We start from the raw sequence: 26,342 nt of genomic DNA on the forward strand, positions 1-26,342 counted from the left end.
TCCAGAAAGCCCCTGCTCAGACTCACTGCAAGGGCGAAAGAGTCTGAAGTGGGGTTTTAGACCATGGATTAAATTCTGATGACTTCTATAGTGATTAAAATAACCTGGAGAAATTGAGATGTTCTTTTTTTAACCAATAAATACACATATATATATATACATACATATATACATATATATACACACACACATATATCAACTTTTCTAAACTGAAAAACAAAGTTGATCATTTTTACAGCCAGACAGGACTATAAAATCACTCATAGTATTCTGTATAACAGAAAGTTGAAGGCCTTTAGAGACAGATTTTAAAAGACTAGCAAATTTATAAGATGTAGAAAATCTTACATTTGATGACATAAGCTTGATGGAAAGAGACATGAAATTTCTTCTAAAAAGATTTTATAAAGCACATCTAATACTTTTCATTTTCCTTTACAGCTTGGCATATTTTAGAAACCCCCAAATCATTCTGCTGCCCTTGGAAGCATGAATTGTGGTTGTTATGATTGTTTTATGTAAATAAAATAAAACCTGTTCTAAGCCAGGCAAACAAAGCCATGTCATGGCATGATCTTGAAGAGGGTGATACAGCAACCTTTCAACCCTGCTCCTGCTACTCCACTATAGAGAGAGGTTCAAACCAGGCATACAGTGTCTGGCTCTGGGGGAGCAGAGTATGGCTGAGACAAGTTCCAGCGAAGTCATGACTTACTGGAGGTGCTGTCCATGCTGGTGACGCTGTCTGTGTCCTGCAGGTGGCGCTGGTAGAGCTGCCTGTAGAGGCTGAATCTGGAGAGCTTCCTGGGCTTTCCCGCAGCTTTCAGTCTGGAATCCATGTCATCAGCACTCTTCAGGATGGTCAGATTTTTATTAGGTTCATTGGGGTGTAAGGATTCCATAGACTCTGATGTCGCAGCCTGAGAAAATTATCATGTTTTTAAAAAGTGTGTAAGATATGCTGCAATGTGCTTCTGTCATTCAAGCAGAGCAGAGGGACAATCAATGTTTACAAATGATGTCCCTGGGACAGACATGCAGGAATGTCTGAGGATCCTGTGAGCTACCTAAACACTACCAAAGGAACACCATGAATGGTGCCATGGGCCCCTTCTTCACATTTAATTTCAATTAACCTTTTCACACAAATCTCAAATACAATTATATGAGTTACAGTCACTGTGGAGCTCTGGAAAGTTTTCCCCTGATAAACATTAAGTGAACGGTGTTTCTTCTCTAATCATTTTCCCTGTTATCTACTCACTCAATTGCTATTTTCCCAGAAAAGTCACCAACATGTCCAGCAGTAAATGAAACTAAAGTCTACAGTCTTTATTAATTATATTCATATTTTGTCAGCCACTGAATTAAAATAACAAGTAGACTGATACACAGACATTCTGACAAGTTCTTGATTTAAAAGGTACTTTGAGAAGTTATTCACTTTTTGCTTAAATAGAATTCCCTCTAAATGACCCCACACTGAAGGATGCTGTTTTTCTATGTCCTTAAGTCAAAAGCCTCTGAAACCCTGGCAGCTACTTCCAATAAGGCTTTTTACCATTATTTAATCTAAATCTTGATTGCCACATGACAGTTTTGTTTATGAGCTTTTTTCCAAATAGAAAATCTTTAATTTTAATGGAAAACAGAGGTGCTGAGTATGAGCAGATAGCCTATGGGATCTGTTTTCTCTTCTTGCAATAGAAGAAACAGACTAAGCGGGGTTGAGCCCCAGATCTGGGCAGAGAAGCTGGCATTTGACCCAGATCTGTCTCACCTTTGACTCAATGCTCTTCCCCTCCAGGGAGGCACCAACTCTTGTTCAATCAGTCAGTTGGTCATGCTACTAATACCTCCTGCATACACAGATTACGATCATTTCATGAAGTCCCATGGAGGGAAGTTTACTTACCAGGAGAGAGCCCAGAGGGGCTCCTGAAGTGACCCGTTTCACGCTGCCCACGTCCGTGAGCCTGTGCTCATGGTCGTCCCACCTCCCGTACGCCAGGTCGATCCCTCCCACAAAGGCCACTGACTGGTCGATGATGACAAGCTTCTCGTGATGAGCCCACAGATAGACGCTAGAGGACACATGGTCTGGATGCCTCATCACCTTGAGACAGAAAATGCCCACTGTGACACATGCTTTTAAAATGTCCTTCCTCACAGAATAAAAAAGGTCTGCTTTCCTCCTGAATGCATTTCCTACAGTTCAAATAACAAAAAGTGCAATGTGTACACCAATGAAAATCTCCCAACTTCTCACTTTATTCTCAGTGCTGAGTACAGGAAGACCCTTATTTACTTCTCAGGACCACGACTCAGGACCAGATACTGCATTTGGGAGATAGTGCCATTTAGCTTGAAGTCTGGTGACACATTAGATGGAAGTCAGCTTCATCTCATAGCTGGTTCCTCTTCCTCCGATAAAGAATGTGCTGTATTTGGTATTAAAAATAAACTATAAAAGTATTTAACCAATATTTATCTCTGGGAATTTTAAAATAATTATTATATGTTGATATCTTGACAGCTTTTGGGTTGAAACAGGAAGCATACAAATATAGACATATGGATCTTTTGTCAGCTCTTTATTTAAAAGTTACTTTGAGAAGCTAGTAACTTTCTGCTTTCAAATAGAATTCTCCAAATGACCCTAGGCTGACCTATTCTATTTTCATATGCCTTTTAGTAGAACAATAACAAAAACTTCAGCGACTACTTTTTAAAATAACACATTTTTAAATTGTGGTAAGATACACATAACATAAATTTACTACCTTAACTATTTTCAAGAATACACTTAATGAGTTAGAGAATCTTTCCTCCTCTTCAGTTTTTGAAGAAGTTTAAGAATGATTGATGTCAGCTGTCCTTCACGTGTGTGGCAGAATTAACTGGTGAAGTTCTCAGAGACTGGACTTTTCTTTTATTGGACATTTTTAATTGCTTATCAGTTTCTTTACTAGTCGTAGGGCTGTTTAGATTGTCTATTTTTTGTTGTACAACTGTTTAATCTCTTAGGATACTTTTTATTTCTGTAGAATTGGTAGTAATTGCCCCCACTTTCATTCCTGATTTTAGTAAGTTGGAGTCTTTTGTCAATTGTTGATCTTTTCAAAGAACCAACCTTTGGTTTCCTTGATATTCTAGTTACCCTTGGTTTCCTTTCTTCTGCTAGCCTTAGGCTTAGTTTGTTCTTCTTTTTCTAGTTTCTAAAGTTGCAAAGTTATTTACATCTATAAATGCCCCCCTTTGGATTGCTTTTGGGATGTGCCAAATTTTGGTGTATTATTTCATTTAGATGTAGGTATTTGATATTTTCCTTGTGATTTATCTTTGATCCATGGTTTAACAGTGTGTTATTTAATTCCCACAAATCTGTGAATTATCTAGTTTTTGTTCTGTTATTGGTCTTTAACTTCATCCTCTTATACTGAGACAGATATTTGTATGATATCTACCTTTTAAAATCTATTAGAACTTATTTTACAGGCTAACAGATGGTCTTTTGGAAAATGCCCCACATGCATGTGAGAAGGCAATGTGTCCTGTTGTTACTGGGTAGGATGTCCTGCACATGTCCATTGGGTCTAGTTAGTTTGTTCTGATGTTCAGACTCTTTATTTCCTTATTTATCTTCTGTCTGGTTGTTCTATCCATTATTGAGTGTGGGGTGTGGAGTCTCCAACTGTTTCTGTGAAACTATCTTCTTATCCCTTCAATCCTGTCAGTTTTTATTTCATGTATTTTGATGGTCTGTTATTAGGCACATCAATGTTTATAATTCTATATCCTCCTAAGGAATATAACCTTTTATTAATACATAATGTCCTTCTTTGTGTCTTATAATCTTTTTTCCCTTAAAATCTCCTTTGCCTGGTATTAATTTAGCCACCCCTACTCTCTTCTGGTTACTACTTATATGGAATACCCCTTCCATCTTTCCCTTCCTACTTTGTGTCTTTGCATCTAGGGCAAGTCCCTTGTAGATACCACACAGAGAGGTCATGTTTTTATAAGAATAAATCCATTCTACCAATCTCTGTCTTTTGATTAGAGAATTCAATCCATTTACATTTAAAGTAATTATCGATAGGCTGGGACTTATTACTATCATTTTGGTATTTTTTTCTATAAGCCTTACAGCTTTTTTAGTCCCTCATTTCCTGTACTTCTGTCTTCTTTTGTGTTTAGTTGATGTTTTTATAGTGAAATGTTTAAATTCTTTTCTCATTTCTTTTTGTGTATATTCTATAGCTATTTCTTTTTGTGAGTGTGATGGGGATTACATTTAACATCCCACAGTTGTATGACTGCAATTTGAATTTATTCCAGCTTAACTGCAATAGCATGCAAACCCCACTCTTTCCACTGCTCCCTCCTCTCCCCTTTCAGTTGTGGATGTTACAAAATTATATCCTCAGAAGATATGTAATAGAAATTTGGTGAATGAATGTTTATTAATTATGAAACTCAATAACTCATTCTCTGGGAGAAGATCATTTTCATTTTTTTTAACCAAGTGAAACACTCAATTGTTATATATTTTAAGTTTGCTGAAGATTTAGTAAATGCATTAATTTTTTTACTGCAATGATTGGGTAATATTTACTGATAAGTTTTAGGTTTTATGCTAAGTTCTTTTGATTTCCAAGGAAAATAAAAAGCACTTTAAATCCCACAGGAGATCTCTCTGCTGCTATCAGTAATGGGAGATGTCATAGAAGGATCACATCTAAGAAGTTCTAGGGTGGCCCTAATGAGAAGTGTGAGCACTTGATAGGGCTCTTGAATATTAAAACAGCTACAAAAAGTTTTCTTGGTAAATTGTCACCTTCAATTATCAGGGTCAGAGAAACAAGAATGTGACTGCCAATTCCCCTCAATGTAGGGAGTCTAATCAGAACATACAGGAAGGTTCCAAAGGTCGCCATACATGCATTGGGAAAATGGGAGTAGCTAACTAACTGTACCTTTATTTACAAAACATTCTTTTTTTTTTTTTTTTTTGTAGAGACAGAGTCTCACTGTACCGCCCTTGGGTAGAGTGCTGTGGCATCACACGGCTCACAGCAACCTCTAACTCTTGGGCTTACACGATTCTCTTGCCTCAGCCTCCCGAGCAGCTGGGACTACAGGCGCCCACCACAACGCCCGGCTATTTTTTTGTTACAGTTTGGCCGGGGCTGGGTTTGAACCCACCACCCTCAGCATATAGGGCCAGCGCCCTACTCACTGAGCCCACAGGCGCCGCCCTACAAAACATTCTTTACAAAATATTATGAAATATTTACAAAATATTTCTCCATGTGTTGATATATAAATATAAAACATATAAAAATATAATGTAATATAAAATATGAGTTTATTAATTTTTCCTATGTGGGCTGAACTTTGGGATATCCTGTATAATATTTTATTTTATTTCTGAGCAAATACACGAGGGAATTCTACAGATTATCATTGTCCACAGCAAAACATATATGAAAACCTCCTGCAGAATAATATGGAAAAAACACTGGCCACTAGGATTGACCTGAGTACCTTTATGTTGGGGTGCAGACGCATTAACGTCCTCTTGCTGTACTCGCTGTTGATTCCAAGAGCAAGTTCCACCTCTTTGTACAGCATGATGAAGATCCTCACCCCTTGTTGCTGTCACAAAGAAAGCACAGGGAGCATCTTGGAAGGAAACTGTGATGTCCGTTTTTTTTTTCTCCCTTCTGTGCATTGCACTTTCTGACTTTTTTTATAAACAAGTACAATAAAATAATGAAAAAAGATGGCTGGGCACACCTGTAATCTGAGCACTCTGGGAGGCTGAGGTAGGTAGGTTGCTTGAGCTCAGGAGTTCAAGACCAGCCTGAGCAAGAGTGAGACCCTGTCTCTACTAAAAATAGAAAAACTAGCTGGGCATTGTGGCAGGCACCTGTAGTCCCTCAATAAGCTGAGGCAGGAGAATGGCTTGAGCTTAGAATGTTGGGGCTGCTGTGAGCTGTGACGCCATGGCACTGTCCCCAGGGTGATAGAGTGAGACTCTGTCTCCAAAAAAAAAAAAGAAAAAGAAAAAAGCCATACAAAGAGGTGACACATAAGTGTGCACTGAAACACAAATGTCAAAAACAAAAAATTTATCTCCCTTTCATTTTTACAACTTATCCCAAGAAAGAGTGTCAACATTTGACTAATTATAGATCCAGAACAAAAGTGTTGGATAGTTGTACAGCTTTTAACATTCCCAAACACTTGTCATTGATCTGATTTTTGAGTTTTGACCTGATTGGCCCAACTGGCCTGCAAGGTTACAAGATTAGAGTTTTCTGTGTGTTTACTTAACATTGTACCTCAATTAGCTGAAATAACAGTGATAAGAAACTTTGATGCAGCAAATTAGGCTAAATATCCCTTAAATGTTTAAGGGGCATTGTTTTTTTTTTTATTTTAACATATTTTGCTAGTTTATTATAAAAGACATTACAAAAGATACACATGAAGAGATGCACAGGGCGATCGAGGTAGTCATAAAATTTCTCTTCATTGACAAAAGCTAATATTTAAGTGGAGAAAAATTTCTTAATTTTCAAAGATGAATGTGTTGGTTCATCCTCATAATTCAAAATTAGATCATTAATACTTATTTCACTAGTGAAAAGACTTCTTTAAAAGTAAGCTTGTCTAGTATTCAAAAATTCTGCCCGAGTTTTAGCAGAGACTTAGTATAAAACAGACATACAAATTAACATTGATCCATCCATAAACCTTTGATCAAAAAGAAAATCTATAAGGCTAATATGAACCATTACATGTGGCCAAATTAAATCAAAAGTGCCTGGGAGACTCTAACATGCTGTATCAAAACCCTTATTGCCATTAATCATCGAAAAGGCATTGTCAGTAGCAGGCAGTACAGAAAAGCACTAGTAATTTCCATCCTAGCTCTGGCTGGTGACAGATTTCTCGCCCAGGGTAACCTTTTCCACACCACAAGGCTCCTCCCCCTCCCTGCTCATGTGCATGCACCCCCCTTCAACCCACACCACAAGGCTCCTCCCGCTCTCTGCTCTTCAGTATTGATCCCCCTCCTGCTTATGTGCATGGACCCCCCTCCAACTCACATCACAAGGCTCCTCCCTCTCCCTGTTCTTCTGCATGGACCCCCTCCAACTCACACTCCAAAGCTCCTCTCCCTCCCTGCTCTTCTGCTGGACTCCCCTAACTCACACCACAAGGCTCCTCCCCCTCCCTGCTAATGTGCATGGACCCCCCCAACCCGCACCACAAGGCTCCTTCCTCTCCCTGCTCATGTGCATGGACCCCCTCCAACCCACACCACAAGGCTCCTCCCCCTCCATACTCATCTGCATGGACCCCCCCAACCCACACCACAAGGCTCCTCCCCCTCCTTACTCATGTGCATGGACCCCCCCCAAACCCACATCAAAAGGCTCCTCCCCCTCCATACTCATGTGCATGGGTCCCCTCCAACATACCAATACACACTTCACCACATATTTCCTCCAGTAGACTGTCCAATTGACTCCCACTTTGTGAATGTTTTTCTTTTCTTTCTTTTTTTTTTTTTACTTTTTAGGTTTGAATCCTCTGTATTTCTGTGCAGTTTGTACCATCTGAATTTGGATTCATTTTACCCAGCAGCTGTGAAATGTGTAGCATGCATGTAGGATTATGTGTCTAAATTATAACTTGACATTAAATATCCCAGCAATTAAGGGCAAGAATTTTTCCATAATACTTTCTAGCTATCACAGATCAGCTGTATATAATAAACTAAAATGACAAGGATTAATTTAGTTATAATGTAAATTAATAATCTATGGTGATTACTCATTGTTTATAATGGAAATCTGAATCAAATTTAAGAAATCTTACTGGGTTGAACTGAAAAATGCTGCAATGCTATACAATGTGAAATAACCTAAGAGTTAATATTTTTAGGTTCTAGATCACAGGATATAAGATTTTGGAGCAAACCAAACACATGTACAATTCTCTAATATTGTTCTACTAATACTCAGAAGCATTTTTTGGCTTTTAAAATTCTTATAAGAACACATCACTTTGAAATATTCTCTTTATTGGTATTAGTAATATCTGAAAAGTGTGCACATTTGTAGAGGGACACACTAGCTTTTACATTCGGCTGTGCAGTTAGATTTGAGTACTTGGAGAAAACCCACCTTTGCTCTGAGTTAATATAGGCTCAAAAAGAATTTATATGTCATACTATTTCTCTAGTTAACACATAGCCTTTGAGAAGTATTATTTATTATAATTATGCAATGACTATCACAATCAAGTATGTAAGTACAGTTTTGAGTAATGAAATAAGAAAGGGAAAGTAGGCAGGGAGTGAACAGATTAATTTTGATGGTCTAAAATGAGCCACTGACAGATGGAGGGCTCCAAAGGAAAACAATTTAATAGAAGACCATTTATTTTTGCTTCTATGGTTCTGATCTGTTTTGCTATTTGCTATTTTAAGATTCAGTGCCGAATAATGGTTACAAAACATAGTGTCCAATTAACAGATTTGATACAAAATGTAAAACCTAAAATTTTAACTTAAGTTATAGAACATCATACCTGACATCTTTCATCATGATTCATCTGTTTTACTCATGAAGGGTGTTGGTTGCAAGTTAGGAACTTGGCCTGAATCCTGCAGGTTTCCATTTACCTCCATAACTGACAGGTTTTTGAAATAATAGAGATGGTAACACTAATTAAGGGTTAAATTACCACTCTCCATTTATTAATACCTGATACATCCTTACAAAACAGTAAGTTTCTCTTCTTTTAGTCAAGGCATTGTAACACTATCATTAACTAACTATAAAACAAAGGAAAATCATTCCTTGGGAATGAAGACATTTGCTGGGTTGTAAAAGCAGAGTTTTATATATAATGTGGGAAATATTTCTGCAAAGTGAAAGCCAACTTTAAAAAAAGAACTGATGTTAATACTGTTATTTTAAAAATATACCTTTTGAAACATCTCATTGTTTACTAATGCCTTTTAGTGCCTCTGGGGAAATTGCCTTTTGGTAGCAAAGGGAAGTAAAAGTATCAATAGAAGTAGCAAAACAGATGGCCAGGAGTTCACTGTGCAATGCCAGGATTCTTATCTCTGTTGAACTCAACTGACTCACAGTTTCCAGAGAATAAACTTGATGAAACATGAATTTCAGAAGATTCACAAAAGTTCAGTCCTCTTTCCTAATTAGTTTCTCACCAAGTACAGCAGACCTAACACTATCAACAGTATGAATTTTAGGTGCCTTTAGATATACAAAATACATGGGAAGATAATAAAAAATAAAATTTTTTATAGTGGAAATAAAAGAGACTGTGTTTCTTAGCCAGTTTTTTCTCTGATTGTTTCAAGTAGTGTGGTCAAAATATTTTCTAAATGCAGCCACATTTGTCTCCTGCCTGAAGGTAGCTCACCCTCCAATCCCCAGGATAATCAATAATTTTTTTTGCAGTTTTTTTGCCAGGGCTGGGTTTGAACCCGCCACCTCCGGCATATGGGGCCGGCACCCTACTCCTTTGAGCCACAGGAGCCACCCTGATAATCAGTGATTTTTATCCCTTGCCAAAAACTTCCCCAGAGGGTGTCTTGTATTAGGGAAATTAAAAGTAAAGGATAAAGGAAATAGTATCCTCACCATTTAACATCAGGCACCAAAAAATCAAAAAATAAAATTAAAAATATAAACTCAGGTAGCACATAAGAGCTCTAAAGCTTGTTTGTACAGGGCACAGTGGCTCACATCTGAAATCCTTACACTTTGGGAAGCCAAGGATCAGTTGGGGCCGGGAGCTTGATACCACCCTGAGGATGAGACCCTGTCTCTATGAAAAATAAACAAACTAGGACGTTTTGGTTGGTGCCTGTAGTCCCAGCCATTTGGGAGGCTGAGGCAGGAGGATTACTTAATGCCTGGAGTCTGAGGTTGCTGTGAGCTGTGAGGAAGCCACAGCACACCAGCCCAGAAGACAGAGCAAGACCTGTCTCAAGTGTGCGTGTGCCCTCTTATACATACACATAAACACACACACTCACGTGCCTTTTTTTTTTTGAGACAGTCTCACTATGTCGCCCTCAGTAGAATGCCATGGCATCACAGCTCACAGCAACCTCAACCTCTGTTTCTCAAACCTCCCCCTCTTACTGGTCACTCATTGCAACTCTAGAGCATGCCTGTGGTCTAGGAGAGGAAGAAATCAACCTGAAGACAATTGGGCTTAAACAATTCTCTTGCCTCAGCCTCCCAAGTAGGTGGGACTACAGGCGCTGGTCACAACGCCCAGCTATTTTTTTTTGTTGTAATTTTCATTGGTGTTTAGCAGGCTCCAGCCAGGTTTGAACCCACCAGCCTCAGTGTACGTGGCCAACGCCCTAACCACTGAGCTATGGGCGCCAAGCCAATGTGCCTTTTTAAAAAAAATATCAATTTTGGGGTGGTGCCTGTGGCTCAAAGGAGTAGGGCACCGACCCCATATGCCGGAGGTGGCGGGTTCAAACCCAACCCCAGCCAAAAACTGCAAAAAAAAAAAAATCAATTTTGCCTAAGTACATTCCTGAAATGTGGATGATACCATCTCCTTTCCCAGAAAGCCATTCTGTGCCACCACATTGATACGACTGTTTGGTTTTCTGTGCAGAGATGTGGTTACTATCTTGTTTCTCAAACCTGGACATCTTTCCCTCTTATTGGTCACTGCAACTCTAGAGCACACCTGTGGTCTAGCAAAGGAAGAAATCAACATGAAGACAAGTTCCCCCGAGGACTTAAAAGTTTTCCTATTAGTCTCCAGGTTACTGCACCTGAGGATCCCTTTAGTGTAAGTTGCATAAGAAATACCATGTAGGGTGGTGCCTGTGGCTCAAAGGAGTAGGGCGCCAGCCCCATATGCTGGAGATGGTGGGTTCAAACCCAGCCCCGGGTTGGGTTTGAAAAAAAAAAAAAGAAATACCATGTATATCTAGGGTTGAAATCTACAGGACTGGGGTTCAAGGACAGACATGGTTACCATAACTATGATGCACTTATCTCACCTCATAGTGGATAAGTGCAGACTGTGGAAATTCCTGAGATGCTGATTTCATGGAGTTGTAAACAATCTGCCACTCAAAACTGGCTTTATACTATTTTAAATGGTAATATATCCTATAGAAGCCTCCCCAAAATAGGAAGTATCAACATGGTTATTACCAGAGAAACAAAATATTGTATTTTTTTCTTAAGAAATAGACATTATGTGCAGGGTGGAGCAAGATGGTGACCAAGTAACAGTTTCCTTGCAACTGGGCCCCGTGAGTCTGGGGAGACAAGACTCCAAGCATCTCTGGCTGGTGGGATCTGCCTATAATCATCCCTTTGAGGCCACAGGGAGTCATCAAGAGACTTCTGGACCCCAAGAGGAAGACAAAAGCAGTGGAAAACTGGCAAGTGGTTCCATGTGTTTGTTCAGTCTAATCCTGCTGGCAGCTGTAAGTTTAGCAGCAGTGAGACTGCAAACTGGAAAGGCCTTACCTGTGAACTGTTTTGGTGTTTTTGGACTTGGCACTCAGTTGAACTACCTTGGGAGAGCTTGGGCAGGAGTGTGGAGAACTTTGGGTGTTGTTTAGGGCCCCAGACTGAGCTGCTGAGCCGGATAGAGCTAATAGTGTTCGGCTGTAGGCCGGAAGGAGCCATTGTGAGAGAACTGCCCCGGCAAGCTCCACCCTCAGGGTCATAGAGCAAGGATTGGGCAGGAGCTAGTAATCTAGTGACTAAGCAGCCTAAAGGTGGGGACTGAACCACCTTATAGCCTTAACCCTCAGGGGCAGAGTGAGATCGGTTTTGGCACACTGGGTAAGTGGATAGCCACTTCAGCAGTGATCCCAGCAACAAGCACTTTCCTGGGAAAGCTTCTGCTTAGCCAAGTTTAGAAGTTTAAAATGTCTTTTAAGAGAGCTGAAGAGAGATTTAGGGTCTCCACCCTGCGGGGTTTGAGAAATCATTAGAGGCCTCGAGTTGTATGAGCATTGTGATTAACATCTCATACCCCAGAAGATCACCTGTTGTCCAGACAATATTCAATAAGATATATATACTGCTTTTTTTTTGTTCATTTTTTTGTTATTTTGTGGTTGTTATTGTTTTGTTTTTTAATTTCAACCTTTTCCCTATAGATTTTTCTTTTCTTTTTCTTTTTTCTTTTCTTTCTCCATTTTTCTAGTTTAAATATAATTTCTTATTATTGCCTTTTTCAACAATTAGAACTTCATATTTGCTAGTGTTTCTACCACTATTATTGGTTTTTCACCCAATTTTATCCTGTAAAGTTTTCTGTTTGCTTGTTTTGGTATGATTTATAGCATTTTTGTCTTTCCTCTCTACTTGGTGGAGGTGGGGTACTGTGTCCGATCAGGTTAGCAAAGAGATGCTGACCTCAAGGAAATGACCCAACCTGGTACCCCCAGAGGTTGGGTCAAAGTACCCTACCGTACACCTATATTGCTCTGTACACCTATATTGCTCTGTCTTCCGCTTTCTGTGCCTCTCTTCTTTTTGTCAATATTCCCTTTTACACACCCCCTCTCCTTTCTCTCTCTTTCCCCTTCCTTCCTTCCTTTCTTTCTTTTTTTCCCTTCTTGCTCTTCAACTTCCTCATGCTTCTGGTCCTGTACCAAAAGAACTCATGGAAACCCTAGTCCACAGGCATGGCAACTTAAAGAGCAAGAGGAAGTGAAAGGAAAATTAGGGCAAGGAAACAGATAAAAGAAATCATTCATGATGAAGAATCAGCAGAAAACTACTGGCAACATGAAGAACCAGTCCAGAGCAACCCCTCCAAGGGACCATGAGGTAGCTACTGCAGAGGATTCTACCTACAAAGAAATGTTAGGAATGACAGAAAGAGAATTTAGAATACACATCATGAAAACCATGAAGGATGGCGCTGCCTGTGGCTCAAAGAGTAGGGTGCTGGTCCCATATGCCGGAGGTGGCGGGTTCAAACCTAGCGCTGGCCAAAAACCACAAAAAAAAAAAAAAGAAAGAAAACAATGAAGGAAATGATTGAAGCAATAAAGGAAACTGCTAATAAAGTGGAAAATAACCAAAAGGAAATCCAAAAACAGAATCCAATAAGAGATGAACAATATGAAGAGTATAGAAAGGATATAGCAGAGCTGAAGGAACTGAAACAGTCAATGAGGGAATTTAAAGATGCAATAGAAAGTATCAGGAACAGGTTAGACCATGCAGAAAAAGGATTTCAGAGGTAGAGGACAAAGTTCTTAAGACAATTCAGATAGTTAAAGAGGCAGAAAAGAAGAGAAAGCAGAACGTTCACTGTCAGAATTATGGGACTGTATGAAGCGTTCCAACATATGAGTTATAGGAATCCCAGAAGGGGAAGAAGAATGCCCCAGGGGAATGGAAGCCATACTAGAGAATATTATAAAAGAAAATTTCCCAAATATCACCAAAGATTCTGACACATTCCTTTCAGAGAGATATCGGACCCCAGTTTGCCTGAACTCTAACTGAGCTTCTTCAAGACACATTGTGATGAACCTGTCCAAAGTCAAGACAAAAGAAAAGATTCTGCAAGCTGCCAGGAGTAAGTGCCAGTTGACCTACAGGGGCAAATCCTTCAGAGTGACAGCAGACTTCTCTAATGAAACTTTCCAAGCAAGAATACAATGGTCATCTATCTACATTTTATCTACTAAAACAGAACAATTTCCAGCCCAGAATTCTATATCCTGCTAAGCTAAGCTTTAAAATTGATGGAGAAATCACATCATTTACTGATATACAAACATTGAGGAAATTCGCCACAAGACCAGGTCTACAGGAAATACTTCAAACTGTTCTGCACACTGACCACCACAATGGATCAGCAGCAAAGTAAGCACTCAGAAATTAAAGGATAGAACCTAACTTCCACACTGATGCAAAAGATAAAACTAAGCAATGGACTCTCACAACATAAGATGAATAGAACACTACCACACTTACCAATTATCTCAATAAAGTTAATGGCTTGAGTTCCCCACTGAAGAATCTTAGATTGGCTGACTGGATTAAAAAACACAAGCCATCGATTTGCTCTCTGCAGGAAACACACCTAGCTTTAAGAGACAAATTAAAACTCCAAGTCAAGGGTTGGAAGACAATTTTTCAGGCAAATGGAATTCAGAAGAAAAGAGGAGTTGTAATCTTATTTTCAGATACATGTAAATTTAAAGCAACTAAAGTCAAAAAAGACAAACATGGTCACTTTATATTGGTTAAGGGAAAAATACAACAAGAAGACGTTTCAATTCTAAATATTTATGCACCCAATTTAAATGCTCCCAGATTCTTGAAACAGACCTTACTCAGTCTGAGCAATATGATATCCGATACTACTATAATAACAGGGACTTTAACACTCCTCTTACAGAGCTGGACAGATCCTCTAAACAGAAATTAAACAAAGATAAGAGATTTAAATGAGACCCTAGAACAACTGTGCTTGATAGACACATGTAGAACACTCGATCCCGAAGATAAAGAATATACATTCTTTTCATTACCCCATGGAACATTCTCCAAAATTGATCATATCCTAGGACACAAAACAAACCTCAATGGAATCAAAAGAATTGAAATTTTACCTTGTATCTTCTCAGACCATAAGGCACTAAAGGTGGAACTCAACTATAACAAAAATGTTCAACCCCACATAAAGGCATGGAAATTAAACAACCTTCTGTTGAATGACAGATGGGTGCAGGAAGAAATAAAAGAGGAAATCATTAACTTCCTTGAGCATAACAACAATGAAGACACAAGCTACCAAAACCTGTGGGATACTGCAAAAGCAGTTTAAAGAGGAAAATTTATCGCTTTAGATGCCTACATGCAAAAAACAGAAAGAGAGCACATCAGCAACCTCACAAACCATCTTATGGAATTGGAAAAAGAAGAATAATCTAAGCCTAAACCCAGTAGAAGAAAAGAAATATCCAAAATCAAATCAGAGATCAATGAAATTGAAAAAAGAAAAGATTCACTCAATTAATGAAAAATAAAAAAAGATTCACTCAAAATTAATGAAACAAGGAGTTGGTTTTGTGAAAAATAAATAAAATAGATAAACCTTTGGCCAGACTAACTAGAAATAGAAAAGTAAAATCTCTAGTAACCTCAATCAGAAATGATAAAGAGGAAATAACAACTGATCCCACAGAGATACAAGAGATCATTTCTGAATACTACCAGAAACTCTATGCCCAGGAATTTGATAATGTGAAATAAATGGTAATTGTTGAGAATCACACCCTCTCCCTAGACTTAGCCAGGAAGAAATAGAAGTCCTGAACAGATCAATTTCATGTACGGAGATTAAAGAAACAATAAAAAACCTTCCAACAAAAAAATGCCCTGGTCCAGATGGCTTTACACCAGAATTCTATCAAACCTTCAAGGAGCTTATTCCCATACTGTAGAAATTATTCCAAAAAATTGAGGAGGAAGGAATCTTCCCCAACACGTTCTATGAAGCAAACATCACCCTGATACCAAAACCAGGAAAAGACCCAACTAAAAAGGAGAATTTCAGACCAATTTTACTCATGAATATAGATGCAAAAATTCTTAACAAAATCCTAGCCAATAGATTATAGCTTATCATCAAAAAAGTAATACGTCATGAAGAAATAGGTTTCATCCCGGTCATGCAAGGCTGGTTTAACATATGCAAGTCCATAAACATATCCACCATATTAACAGAGGCAAAAATAAAGACCATATGATCCTCTCAATAGATGCAGAAAAAGCATTCGATAAAATCCAGCATCCTTTTCTAACTAGAACACTGAAGAGTATAGGCACAGGTAGCACATTTCTGAAACTGATTGAAGCTACCTTTGACAAATTCACAGTTATTATTTTACTGAATGGAGTAAAACTGAAAGGTTTTCCTCTTAGAACTGGTAACAGACAAGGTTGTCCTCTGTCACCTTTACTATTCAACATAGTGCTGGAAGTTCTAGCCAATACAATTAGGTAAGAGAAGGAAATAAAGGGAATCCAAATGGGAGCAGAGGAGGTCAAACTCTCCCTCTTTGCTGACGACATGATCTTATACTTAGAGAACCCCAAAGACTCAACCACAAGACTCCTAGAAGTCATCAAAAAATACAGTCATGTTTCAGGATATAAAATCAATGTCCACAGTCAATAGCCTTTGTATACGCCAATAACAGTGAAGATGAGAAGCTAATTAAGGACACGACTCCCTTCACCATAGTTTCAAAGAAAATGCAATACCTAGGAATATACCTAACGAAGGAGGTGAAGGACCTCTATAAAGAATATTATGAAATCCGCAGAAAGGAAATAGCAGAGGATATTAAAAAATGGAAGAACATACATGCTCATGGCTGGGAAGAATCAACATTGTTAAAATGTCTATACTTCCCAAGCAATCTACCTATTCAATGCCATTCCTATTAAAATACCAACATCGTATTTTCAAGATTTGGAGAAAATGATTCTACACTTTGTATGGAACCAGAAAAAACCCCGTATAGCTAAGGCAGTTCTTAGTAATTAAAATAAAGCTGGGGCATCACCATACCAGATTTTAGGCTATACTACAAAGCCATAATGGTCAAGATAGCATGGTACTGGCACAAAAATAGAGACATAGACATTTGGAATCGAATAAAAAACCAGGAAATGAAACCAACATCTTACAACCACCTAATCTTTGATAAACCAAACAAAAACATACGTTAGGGGAAAGACTCCCTATTCAATAAATGGTGTTGGGAGAACTGGATGTCTACATGTAAAAGACTGAAACTGGACCCACACCTTTCCCCACTCACAAAAATTGATTCAAGATGGATAAAGGACTTAAATTTAAGGCATGAAACAATAAAAATCCTCAAAGAAAGCAGAGGAAAATCACTGGAAGATATTGGCCTGGGAAAGACTTCAGGAAGAAGACTGCCATGGCAATTGCAACAACAAAAATAAACAAATGGGATTTCATTAAACTGAAAAGCTTCTGTACAGCTAAGGAGACAATAACCAAAGAAAATAGACAACCTACACAATTGGAAAGGATATTTGCATATTTTGAATCAGACAAGAGCTTGATAACTAGGATCTATAGAGAACTCAAATTAATCCACATGAAAAAAGCCAACAATCCCATATATTAATGGGCAAGAGACATGAATAGAACCTTTTCTAAAGAAGACAGATGAAGGGCTAGCAAACATATGAAAAAATTTTCATCATCCCCATCTATTAGAGAAATGCAAATCAAAACCACCCTGAGATACCATCTAATGCCAGCGAGAATGGCCCACACACAAAATCTCAAAACTGCAGGTGCTGGTGTGGATTTGGAGAGAAGGGAACACTTTTACATTGCTGGTGGGACTGCAAACTATTACCACCTTTTCTGGAAGGAAGTATGGAGAAACCTCAAGCTAGACCTCCCATTTGATCCTGCAATCCCATTACTGGGCATCTACCCAGAAGGAAAAAAATCCTTTTATCATAAGGACACTTGCAAAAGACTGTTTATTGCACCTCAATTTACAATTGCCAAAATGTGGAAACAGCCTAAATGCCCACCAACCCAGGAATGGATTAACAAGCTGTGGTATATGTACACCATGGAATACTATTCAGCCATTAAAAAAACTGGAGACTTTACATCCTTCGTATTAACCTGGATGGAAGTGGAAGACATTATTCTTAGTAAAGCATCACAAGAATGGAGAAGCATGAATCCTATGAACTCAATTTCAATATGAGGACAATTAATGACAATTAAGGTCACGGTGGGTGGGGGAGAAGGGGAGAGCAGAGAGAGAAAGAAGGAGTGAGGAGTGGAGAAAGGAAAAGGAGAGAGAGGGAAGGAGGGAGGGGGGTGGGTCTTGGTGTGTGCCACACCTTTCGGGGGCAAGACATGATTGCAAGAGGGACTTTACCTAACAAATGCAATCAGTGTAACCTGGCTTATTGTACCCTCAATGAATCCCCAACAATGAAAAAAAAAAAAAAGAAAGAAATAGACATTATGTATGCCTTTATTTTGGCAATACGGCAAAATGCTTCCTAGAGTCCTCTTTAAAAACCTGTTCAATCAGAAGAAAAAGAAAAACATTTATTTTAATCAATCTTGTGAACCCCTGGGACCTGCCAATGAAAAAAAAAAGTAAGTATTATGTTTCAACCACATACTTCCAAAGCTAGTGTGTGGCTTTCAGAAAACTACTTTATTTATGGGTGGTACCTGTGGCTCAAAGGAGTAGGGCACCAGCCCCATATGCCAGAGGTGGTGGGTTCAAATCCAGCCCCAGCCAAAAACTGCAAAAAAAAAAAAAAAACAAAAAAATCCCTACATTATTTATGTGACACACTGATTATGTATATGAAACATCAGTTTAGAATGATCTGAGTGTTAAGAAGTTTCTGACAAAAGTAATAATATGGTGTAGTGGGATCAAGGAAGACCAGTTCCTCTAAATGTACCACTGAGAAATTCATCTTTAACACACTGTTAATCAGTCATGAGTTAACTTGTGTTTTCATGTCCAAAAGTTATTGACTAACTAGAGTTAAGTCATGTTTGCACTTGTGTTAGCTATTACAATTTTTAAAACACAGGGCAATGTAGAATATTGTAAGAGCTTTCTTGATCATTTTCAGTTGTGTTCACTTTATTATAAAAAGGTTATTTCTAGATATTCTGATTTTTATCATAATTCTAGTATTGCAAAAATTTCAACTATGATGGATTGTAATGGTGAAGAATTTTTCAGTAAATTATATGCGGATGCTTTATCTGACTGTTCAAGTGATTTTGAAATATTTCGTAGTGACCTGGAAAATGACAGTTTATCAGAAGACAGTTGTGAATCTGATATTAGAGCACAAAAAATGGCAAAAAGGAAATGTCATAGAATCTGATAGTAAAAGTGATTTTGAAAAAGAGTGGAACTGAAAATACATCAACCATGGAGGATTATAGAGATATTTTGGGTGTAACTGTTGAACTTAGTGATCCATGGAGGACCACTGAAGTGACGGATTTACTTTTTGATAATGATTGAAGTTTATTTTGATTATTTCACTTTCATATTCAATTACAAAGTAATAACTGGTGACCTAGGATAGCTTCTATTCAAAATTGCTGGTCAACAATTTAATAGTATTACTTTTCTTCTCTGTCTCTCTTTTTTTTTTTTTATGTTTATTGGCCAGGGCTGGGTTTGAACCCGCCACCTCTGGCATATGGGACCGGCACCCTACTCCTTGAGCCACAGGCACCACCCAATAGTGTTACTTTTCTTTAGAAAATCTTTAAAATCATGAGCCGTAGCTTAAAAATTACAAAGTTCAGGAAGTGGATGAAATGGAAACGAAGCGTGGTGAGCAGGCGGTGAAGCCACAGGCGGGCAGTGACGCCCATTGGGCCATGGTGTGCGTCAGGGACCTCAGCAGCAGTCATGGGCCATAAAAGCGAAGAGAAGCCATGTTAGTGATGGATAGAACAGGACAAACCAGACAGGTATGCCAAGGACAGCAGACAAACATGTGGCAGCCCACTGCAGCTGGAGGGCAGGCCTGCAACCTCTCCCTTGGGAGCCCTGCTTGGGCACTGACTAGCTTCCTCAAATTTACTGGGATATCCCACAGACACCTCACACTCAAGGGATCCAAAATTAAGCTTTCCAAATCTGAGTTCTTCCAACTTTTTCTTCAACTTCCCAACACACCACTTTGCTCAGATGCCACATCGTATCTCCCCACTATCTGCCCTAATATTCAAACCACTGGCTTGCCTCACAAAGCCCCACATTCTAGCTGCAACCAACTGTGCCAGCTAACCCCCAGCCTTCCCATGTTAACGCTCAAGTGTAATTAGCCCTGTCACCTTCCTGTTTCCTCACATTTACTGCACCTAGAAATTTCTTCCTTTCCTTTTAAAACTGTTTTACCATCCTAAACGCCCTTCACCACCCATGTTATGAGGGGGTTCTTGACTAAACCTACCCAAGGCTCTCCCTCCTGCCTTTGAATTGGGGCAACAGTTGACAGTTGAGACTGTAGACTCTGAAGCTCCTTCTGATTAGAAATCATGGCTTTTATACGTTTTTGTATATCCACATATAATTAGCCAAATGTCCTGCATGTAGTAAGCATTCAATAAATATATTTTGATTAAAACCTAAAACAGTGAAGTATTAGGTAAATACTATAAGGAAAGAGTTTACTATTAAGAGTGAAGATTGTTAGGCAAGACTGGGAAAACTTACTAAAATGGAAACTTAAGGGATAATAGGAAAGGTGCCACCTCATAGAGAGAAACATGGAGAAAGTCACAGCCCACTCAACAGGTAGAAAGAAGGGGGTAAGGGTAGGACTGAGCCCAGGGTGTGAGTCTTTCAGAAATCTCTCTATGGGCTGGGTTGGAGTCCTCTTCACCATGGCATCTTTAGGATTAATGTAGCACTTGGCACATAAGAGATGTGTACTGAACTATTTAATGAATAAATAATGTTTTCAAACTCATAATTTCCAGTGCTGTAACTGGAATTCTGTTGATACCACAAATTAGACTATTCATCAAAATGATGCTATTCTACAGACCACATGTCTAAAATAAAGATTATGACTTTGTTTTGCCCTCAATATTAGCAGTGGGGTCTGACTGTATCTATAGCCATGCCCAGAAATCCCTAAGTAAAAGGCATGGGACAAAGACAGTGAAGGAAAAGGGGGCCGTGGGTAGGGAACACAGAGGACAGGAGAGAAGAAATGCGTGAAGGGCGTGAGAACAGGAAAACGCTACTCCTCTAGATCTCCAGGATTAAAAGTCTGCTAGCATGTTTAATGATAGGATATAAAAACAGGATAACATAGCCTCAAATAATAGTTAAAAAGGTTAGTACTACCTAATTTGGGCATGCTAAGCAATAAATACAGCTCTATTTCTAATTTAACCTAATTTGGTTGAGGGTCCATTACTTTTGAAAAAAATCACTAGGAATATAAAGGTTGTCATTGGTGACCCTATACTGTTTCAGTTATTTACTTTCCATAATGAAAAAAAAAAAAGAACACACTCAGTGCTCACCCATAATGTCCAGAGTCAAGTGCACAGGAAAAAAGTTTCACATTATTACCATTAACTTTCCAAAAAGTTAACAGTTTTGGAAAATTTCCAAAAAAGTTAACTTTCCACCAACTATTACCATCCACCCCTCTTAGATATTCTTCTACCCCAGCTTGGCCCCATAGGACTGAAACCATTCTCCAAATAACTTTATCTTTTGATTTAATGACAAAATAATGAATCAAATGAAATGCTAACTTTAATTTTATCATTCATTATTCAATGACAAAATTTTATTACAACCTTTTGCCTAAAATTAACTGTCCATAACTGATTAAAAAAATAAAAATTAGACAAGCTAACATAATCCTTGCTGTGAATTAAGATAAAATATTTATACACTCAAAAGTAATAGGAAAAAATAGAACCAAATGAACTGGAAAACATTACTTATCCTACTTTTGTCTAATTCTAAGATAAAAAGTTTCTTTTTAAAATGCTTTAAAAAGAAAAGGTATTTCAGAGGCAATAAAGACTTAAAAAGTATATTAGCATTTGTTGGGAAAGTACATACTGCTTTTCGTTTAAGAATGCAGTCCAACCTCCAACGATTTCCTTCAACCACTGGGCGTTTCAGGAAGATTTCTGGACTCAGCCTGAAATCATGAAACCAAGATTTCGAGTAACTAAAACAAAATATAAAGTTCTGATTGTGTCATAGGAAGCAAAGGCAATTTCTGCCCAAATGCCATTACCACTCTCTACTCTCCATTGTAGTAGGCCATTCAAAGTTTGCTGTGGGTCCAGACACAACTGCATCTGGGAAATAGAGCCTTCATCCATACAGAAGGCCAATCTCAATTTCTCTTCTCCTTCACATGCACACATACACACATACAGATACTGTGGACTGCCCACCCAACAGCCATTCTCATCCTCGTTAACAGACCCCATTTCCCATTACGGGGTCTGAATACTCTACACATTGCTTTCTCCTGTGCAACCAGAGTAGGATGTGACACAATCCTGGACAATGAGATATATGAGGAGGTACATGTGGGGTCAATGGGAAAGTTATTCCTTCTTGATCTCTATTTCACACACACACGCACACGCACACACACAGAAAGCCCTGCCATACTTCCCGCTTTAGAATGAACATTGTATCGGAGCATGAGGCTTAGAGAGGGCAGCAATATTGAAATTCTAAGGGGAAGACCAAAACCCCAGAATCACTAAACCACTCTACCAACCTTATGATTGCCTAACTTTGTATTTCTGACTAAATCAGATAAATAAATCCTCAGTGTTTCAGCTCTCTTTACTCAAGCTTTCTGTTGCTCCAAACTGAAAGCCTTCCACTGACTTCCTATACCAAAGTTCCATGTCCAGGGAACTTGGGGCTTTCTGAGCAGGGAATAAGGAAGATGTACTGACGTACATTAATAAAAATGCTCCCAGTGTAAGAACAGACTCCTGGGCTCTTCTCTGCTCAGTAGTGCCACAAGGAAGCTAAGAGCACAGTGAAGTCACTCTTTCCACTAGGGTTAGGTTCTAAAGTGAGTGTCTGGGTTAAATCTGTACATGATGTGACTCCCTTGTAATGAAGAAAAACAAAAAGCAAACAACCTTCTTCTGTTGCCCTGGGAGACCTGGAGCAGCAGGAGCAGATTGTGTGAGGATTAAAGCTGCACACAGGACTCTAGACCAGTGCATCACCTTGCCAGGGAGCCCTCTAGCATGTGAAAACAAAAGGGTTTAAGGAGCTAGAGAGATTAAAAGAGATCATTTCTATGCTCTATTTCATTCAGTTAAAGAAAATTAAAATTCAGAAATTAGGTTTCTAAAGGAAACACTGGGTAAGATAAATAAGGGAACAGAAATGGAGGGGTGTGTACAGTTAAGTACTTGCAAATTCAAAGGTAATCTACAGGTAAACAAACAAAATACAGTAATTGACAGAAAAAGTTCAAAGAACACTTACAATGAGGTTTGTTCTGTAGAAAAATGCTGACCCGCTGAGGGGGCCTCCAGCAGCACACCAACACCTGGCAGCCTTGGTGCACCCATTAACTATAAACCCAGGAAGCCTCAGGTCTGGGGCCACTGTTAGTACTATACTCTGCAATTAGGGCTCTTTCTTCATTTATTGTCTTTTTTACAAGTGTTATATGCCATGTATGCACGGCATTCTAGTAGATACTTTGTAGGATTGCAAGATAGCTTCTCAAGGAGCCCTCAATTTTGAGAAAATGACTGATTGAAAAACAGGTATTGATGCTATAAACAAAGTGTAAACAGGCCAGGTGCAGTGGTTCATGCCCATAATCCTAGCACTCTGGGGGCCGATGCAAGTGGATTGCCTAAGCTCATGAGTTTGAGACCAGCCTGAGTAGGAGTGAGACCCCATCTCTAAAAATAGCCAGGTGTAGTGACAGGTGCCTGTAGTCCCAGGTACTCTGGAGGATGAGGCAAGAGAATCACTCGAGCCCAAGAGTTTGAGGTTGCTGTGAGCTATGATGCACAGCACTCTACCGAGGGGCACAAAGTGAGACTGTCTCAAAAAAAAAAAAGTGTAAACAATGGCCACACGGCAAGGAGAAGGCAGCTATTACTCACCAAGCATGATTATATCACAATCTTTTCTAAGCAATTATTTAGAGAAAGTTCAAAAGAACATTTCATTGAGTCTAGGACACTAATGATTGTAAGATGCATCATTACTGTATGTACAACTAAGAAAGAAAAATAATGAAAATTATAACTGTAAGATGTTATTGAGTGTAAGATGCATCTTGATTTCAGAGATGTTGAAATGTACCTCTAAATAAATGTACTACTTAGACGATTTTATGACTTTAAGTGCTCATAGACCACCACTATGTCCCAAATTGGCCACTGGGTGGCAGAGCTGTAGGACAGATCCTAACAGCACAGGAACGGCTTTGAAACAACACCCATGAGTGGCTGGTTGGAACTTTCTGTCTGAAATCAATTGGGTAAACTACCTGCTAAAATACAAATTTCAATATTTTGCATAGACTTTAAGCAAGACTGAAAAGTGTTATAGCATAATATTAAAATTTTCTAGAATGCAATAAAAAAGTACTTGGTACACAAGTAACCAGAAAAATCTCATTTGGCCTACAAAAGTGAATCAAGTGATGCCATTGCCAAGATGACATGGATATTTAGAATTACCGACTTTAATTAATTAATAGATATTATAAAAATGCTCCCAACAAATAGGGGTAAACACCCTTGAAATAAATGTCTTTAAATAAAGACAAAGTCTCAAGAAAGAAATAAAAGAAATGAAGAAGAATGAAATTGAAATTTTCAAAGTAAAAAAAAAAACAAATACCAAAAATACCAGAAAAATACAGAAAGAAAAACCCAAAACTCACTGTATAGCTTCAATACCAGAGTGGGAATGACAGAGGAGAGTGAATTTGAAGGAAGATATATAGAAATTAGCTAATCTCAACAACAAAGAGAAAAAAAGTTTAAAAAAAATCCTCAAAGACTCTGAGACAACACGAGGATCTGTGTCACAGACACTCTGAGTGAAAGCAGAAAGAGGGGAGCTCAGAAAACAGTGTCTGAAGAAATAATGTCTGAGAATTTCTCAAACTTGGCGAAAGACATAAAACTACAGATTCAGAAAACTTAGAGACCCCAAATAGTATAAACCGAAACATCATAAGCAAAGAGATGGAAGGATAATACAGAAAGCACAAAGAAGAAAAATGGCACATTACTTATGTGGGAGCAATTGTTCAAGTGACTGAGAATTTCTTCACAGAAATCATGGATGACCAAGTGAATCATAAAGATCTCTCACAAGTGAGTAAGAGGACAAACAGCCCAATAAAGAAAAGAAGGAAAAGATTTGAGCATATGTGTCCCCAAATTAAACAAATGTCCAAACATCACATGAAAATTTGCTCAACAGGGAAAGATGTTGCTGATACAAATTAAAATCACAATGAAGTATATGACTGTGCACCCTGCAGAATAAAGGCTGACTGTGCCAAGAACAAGCAATCCTATGACAGAATCATAACTCTCACACATTGCTGGTGAAGTGTAAAATGGTACAACAGCTTTGGAAAACACATTGGCAGTTTCTTAACAGGTAAAGGCAGAGATGGTGCAGGCCTAGTCCTTACAGAAGACATTTTAAAAGTAAAAGGCAAATGGAACTAGTTCAACCCCAAAGGGGTAATTCAAAAGAAATATATTTACTAGGCCTGTTTACAGATATAGCAAAATGAGAAAGAGACACCCAAGGAAGATTGTTTCCATTACCTGTACAACTATATTTGCATTACAGCATAACCTCTACTACAATGAAGATTTGGATGTCTGCTTCCAAATGCAAAGGCAAAAACAAAACTGCTCAAGCTAAATATTTTAAGAAGATATTTGGAGGTCAAAGTTTTTGAAAAGGCCATTCATTAAAGGCTATTCATTAATGATTCTGGAACAGCACAACATCATTGTGCATTCTAAACATAGAGATCTCCAGACAGAAGCCCATGGCAAATACTAACCACCAATCTGTGATAAAAATCTCTTCTTTTGCCTCTTCCATTGCATTTGCCACATCTTCAAAATATCCTTTGGCATTAACATACCTGAAAGACAAATTTGTTGTTCCATTTATTTGCACAAAGAAAAGGAAAAGAAACATATCCTATACAAAGCAACACAGGGAAGCTGCTGCCCAGAGTCTCCGCAGGATGGAAAATAACAACTCTTTCTGGTACTGAGGAAGGGCAGTAACTAGACAGATGCACTGATTCTTCTCTGCTTAGAGAACAGGAACTAATGAGTCCATCATCATAATGGCTGGAAGAATTCCCCTATCCTGTTGAACTCAAACACAATTTTTCTTCTGAGAATGAAAACACATAAGTTTCTGATCCATGGGTAAAAAAACTTGCAAAACATAATTGCATTTAAAAGAAATGTCTAGTCAGTAAATGCTTTTTCCTAAATTATGGCTAATAATCTTCATCATTAAGAAAATGAAGTTAGCTTTAAAACTCAAATTTCAAAATCTGAATCTAGCCAAGCTCACTGTAGATATAAAAATAAACTTGAAAAACAAATCTATGACCACGTAGTAGCCTAACTGCCTCATAACAAGAGGCCCTTGTTAAGTGTAATGTACAGCATCT

General features: G+C 38.5%; 1 protein-coding gene across 6 annotated transcripts in view; it reads right to left on the minus strand.

Annotated features, from left to right (window-relative positions):
• Window positions 1–26,342, minus strand: part of PLD1 (phospholipase D1) — a 354,936-nt gene that overhangs the window by 173,727 nt on the left and 154,867 nt on the right. For 5 of the 6 annotated variants that reach the window (XM_053572730.1, XM_053572727.1, XM_053572726.1 and 2 more), the window contains 5 exons: window positions 25,713–25,796; window positions 21,731–21,812; window positions 5,551–5,661; window positions 1,916–2,116; window positions 716–920 (listed from right to left, as the gene is read on the minus strand). In XM_053572730.1, coding sequence (XP_053428705.1) covers window positions 716–920; window positions 1,916–2,116; window positions 5,551–5,661; window positions 21,731–21,812; window positions 25,713–25,796 — 683 coding nt within the window. The remainder of the gene's footprint in view (window positions 1–715; window positions 921–1,915; window positions 2,117–5,550; window positions 5,662–21,730; window positions 21,813–25,712; window positions 25,797–26,342) is intronic. The other variant, XM_053572729.1, reaches the window with a different exon arrangement.

Source organism: Nycticebus coucang, chromosome 20, assembly GCF_027406575.1.
Source record: "Nycticebus coucang isolate mNycCou1 chromosome 20, mNycCou1.pri, whole genome shotgun sequence".
NCBI lineage: Eukaryota > Metazoa > Chordata > Mammalia > Primates > Lorisidae > Nycticebus > Nycticebus coucang.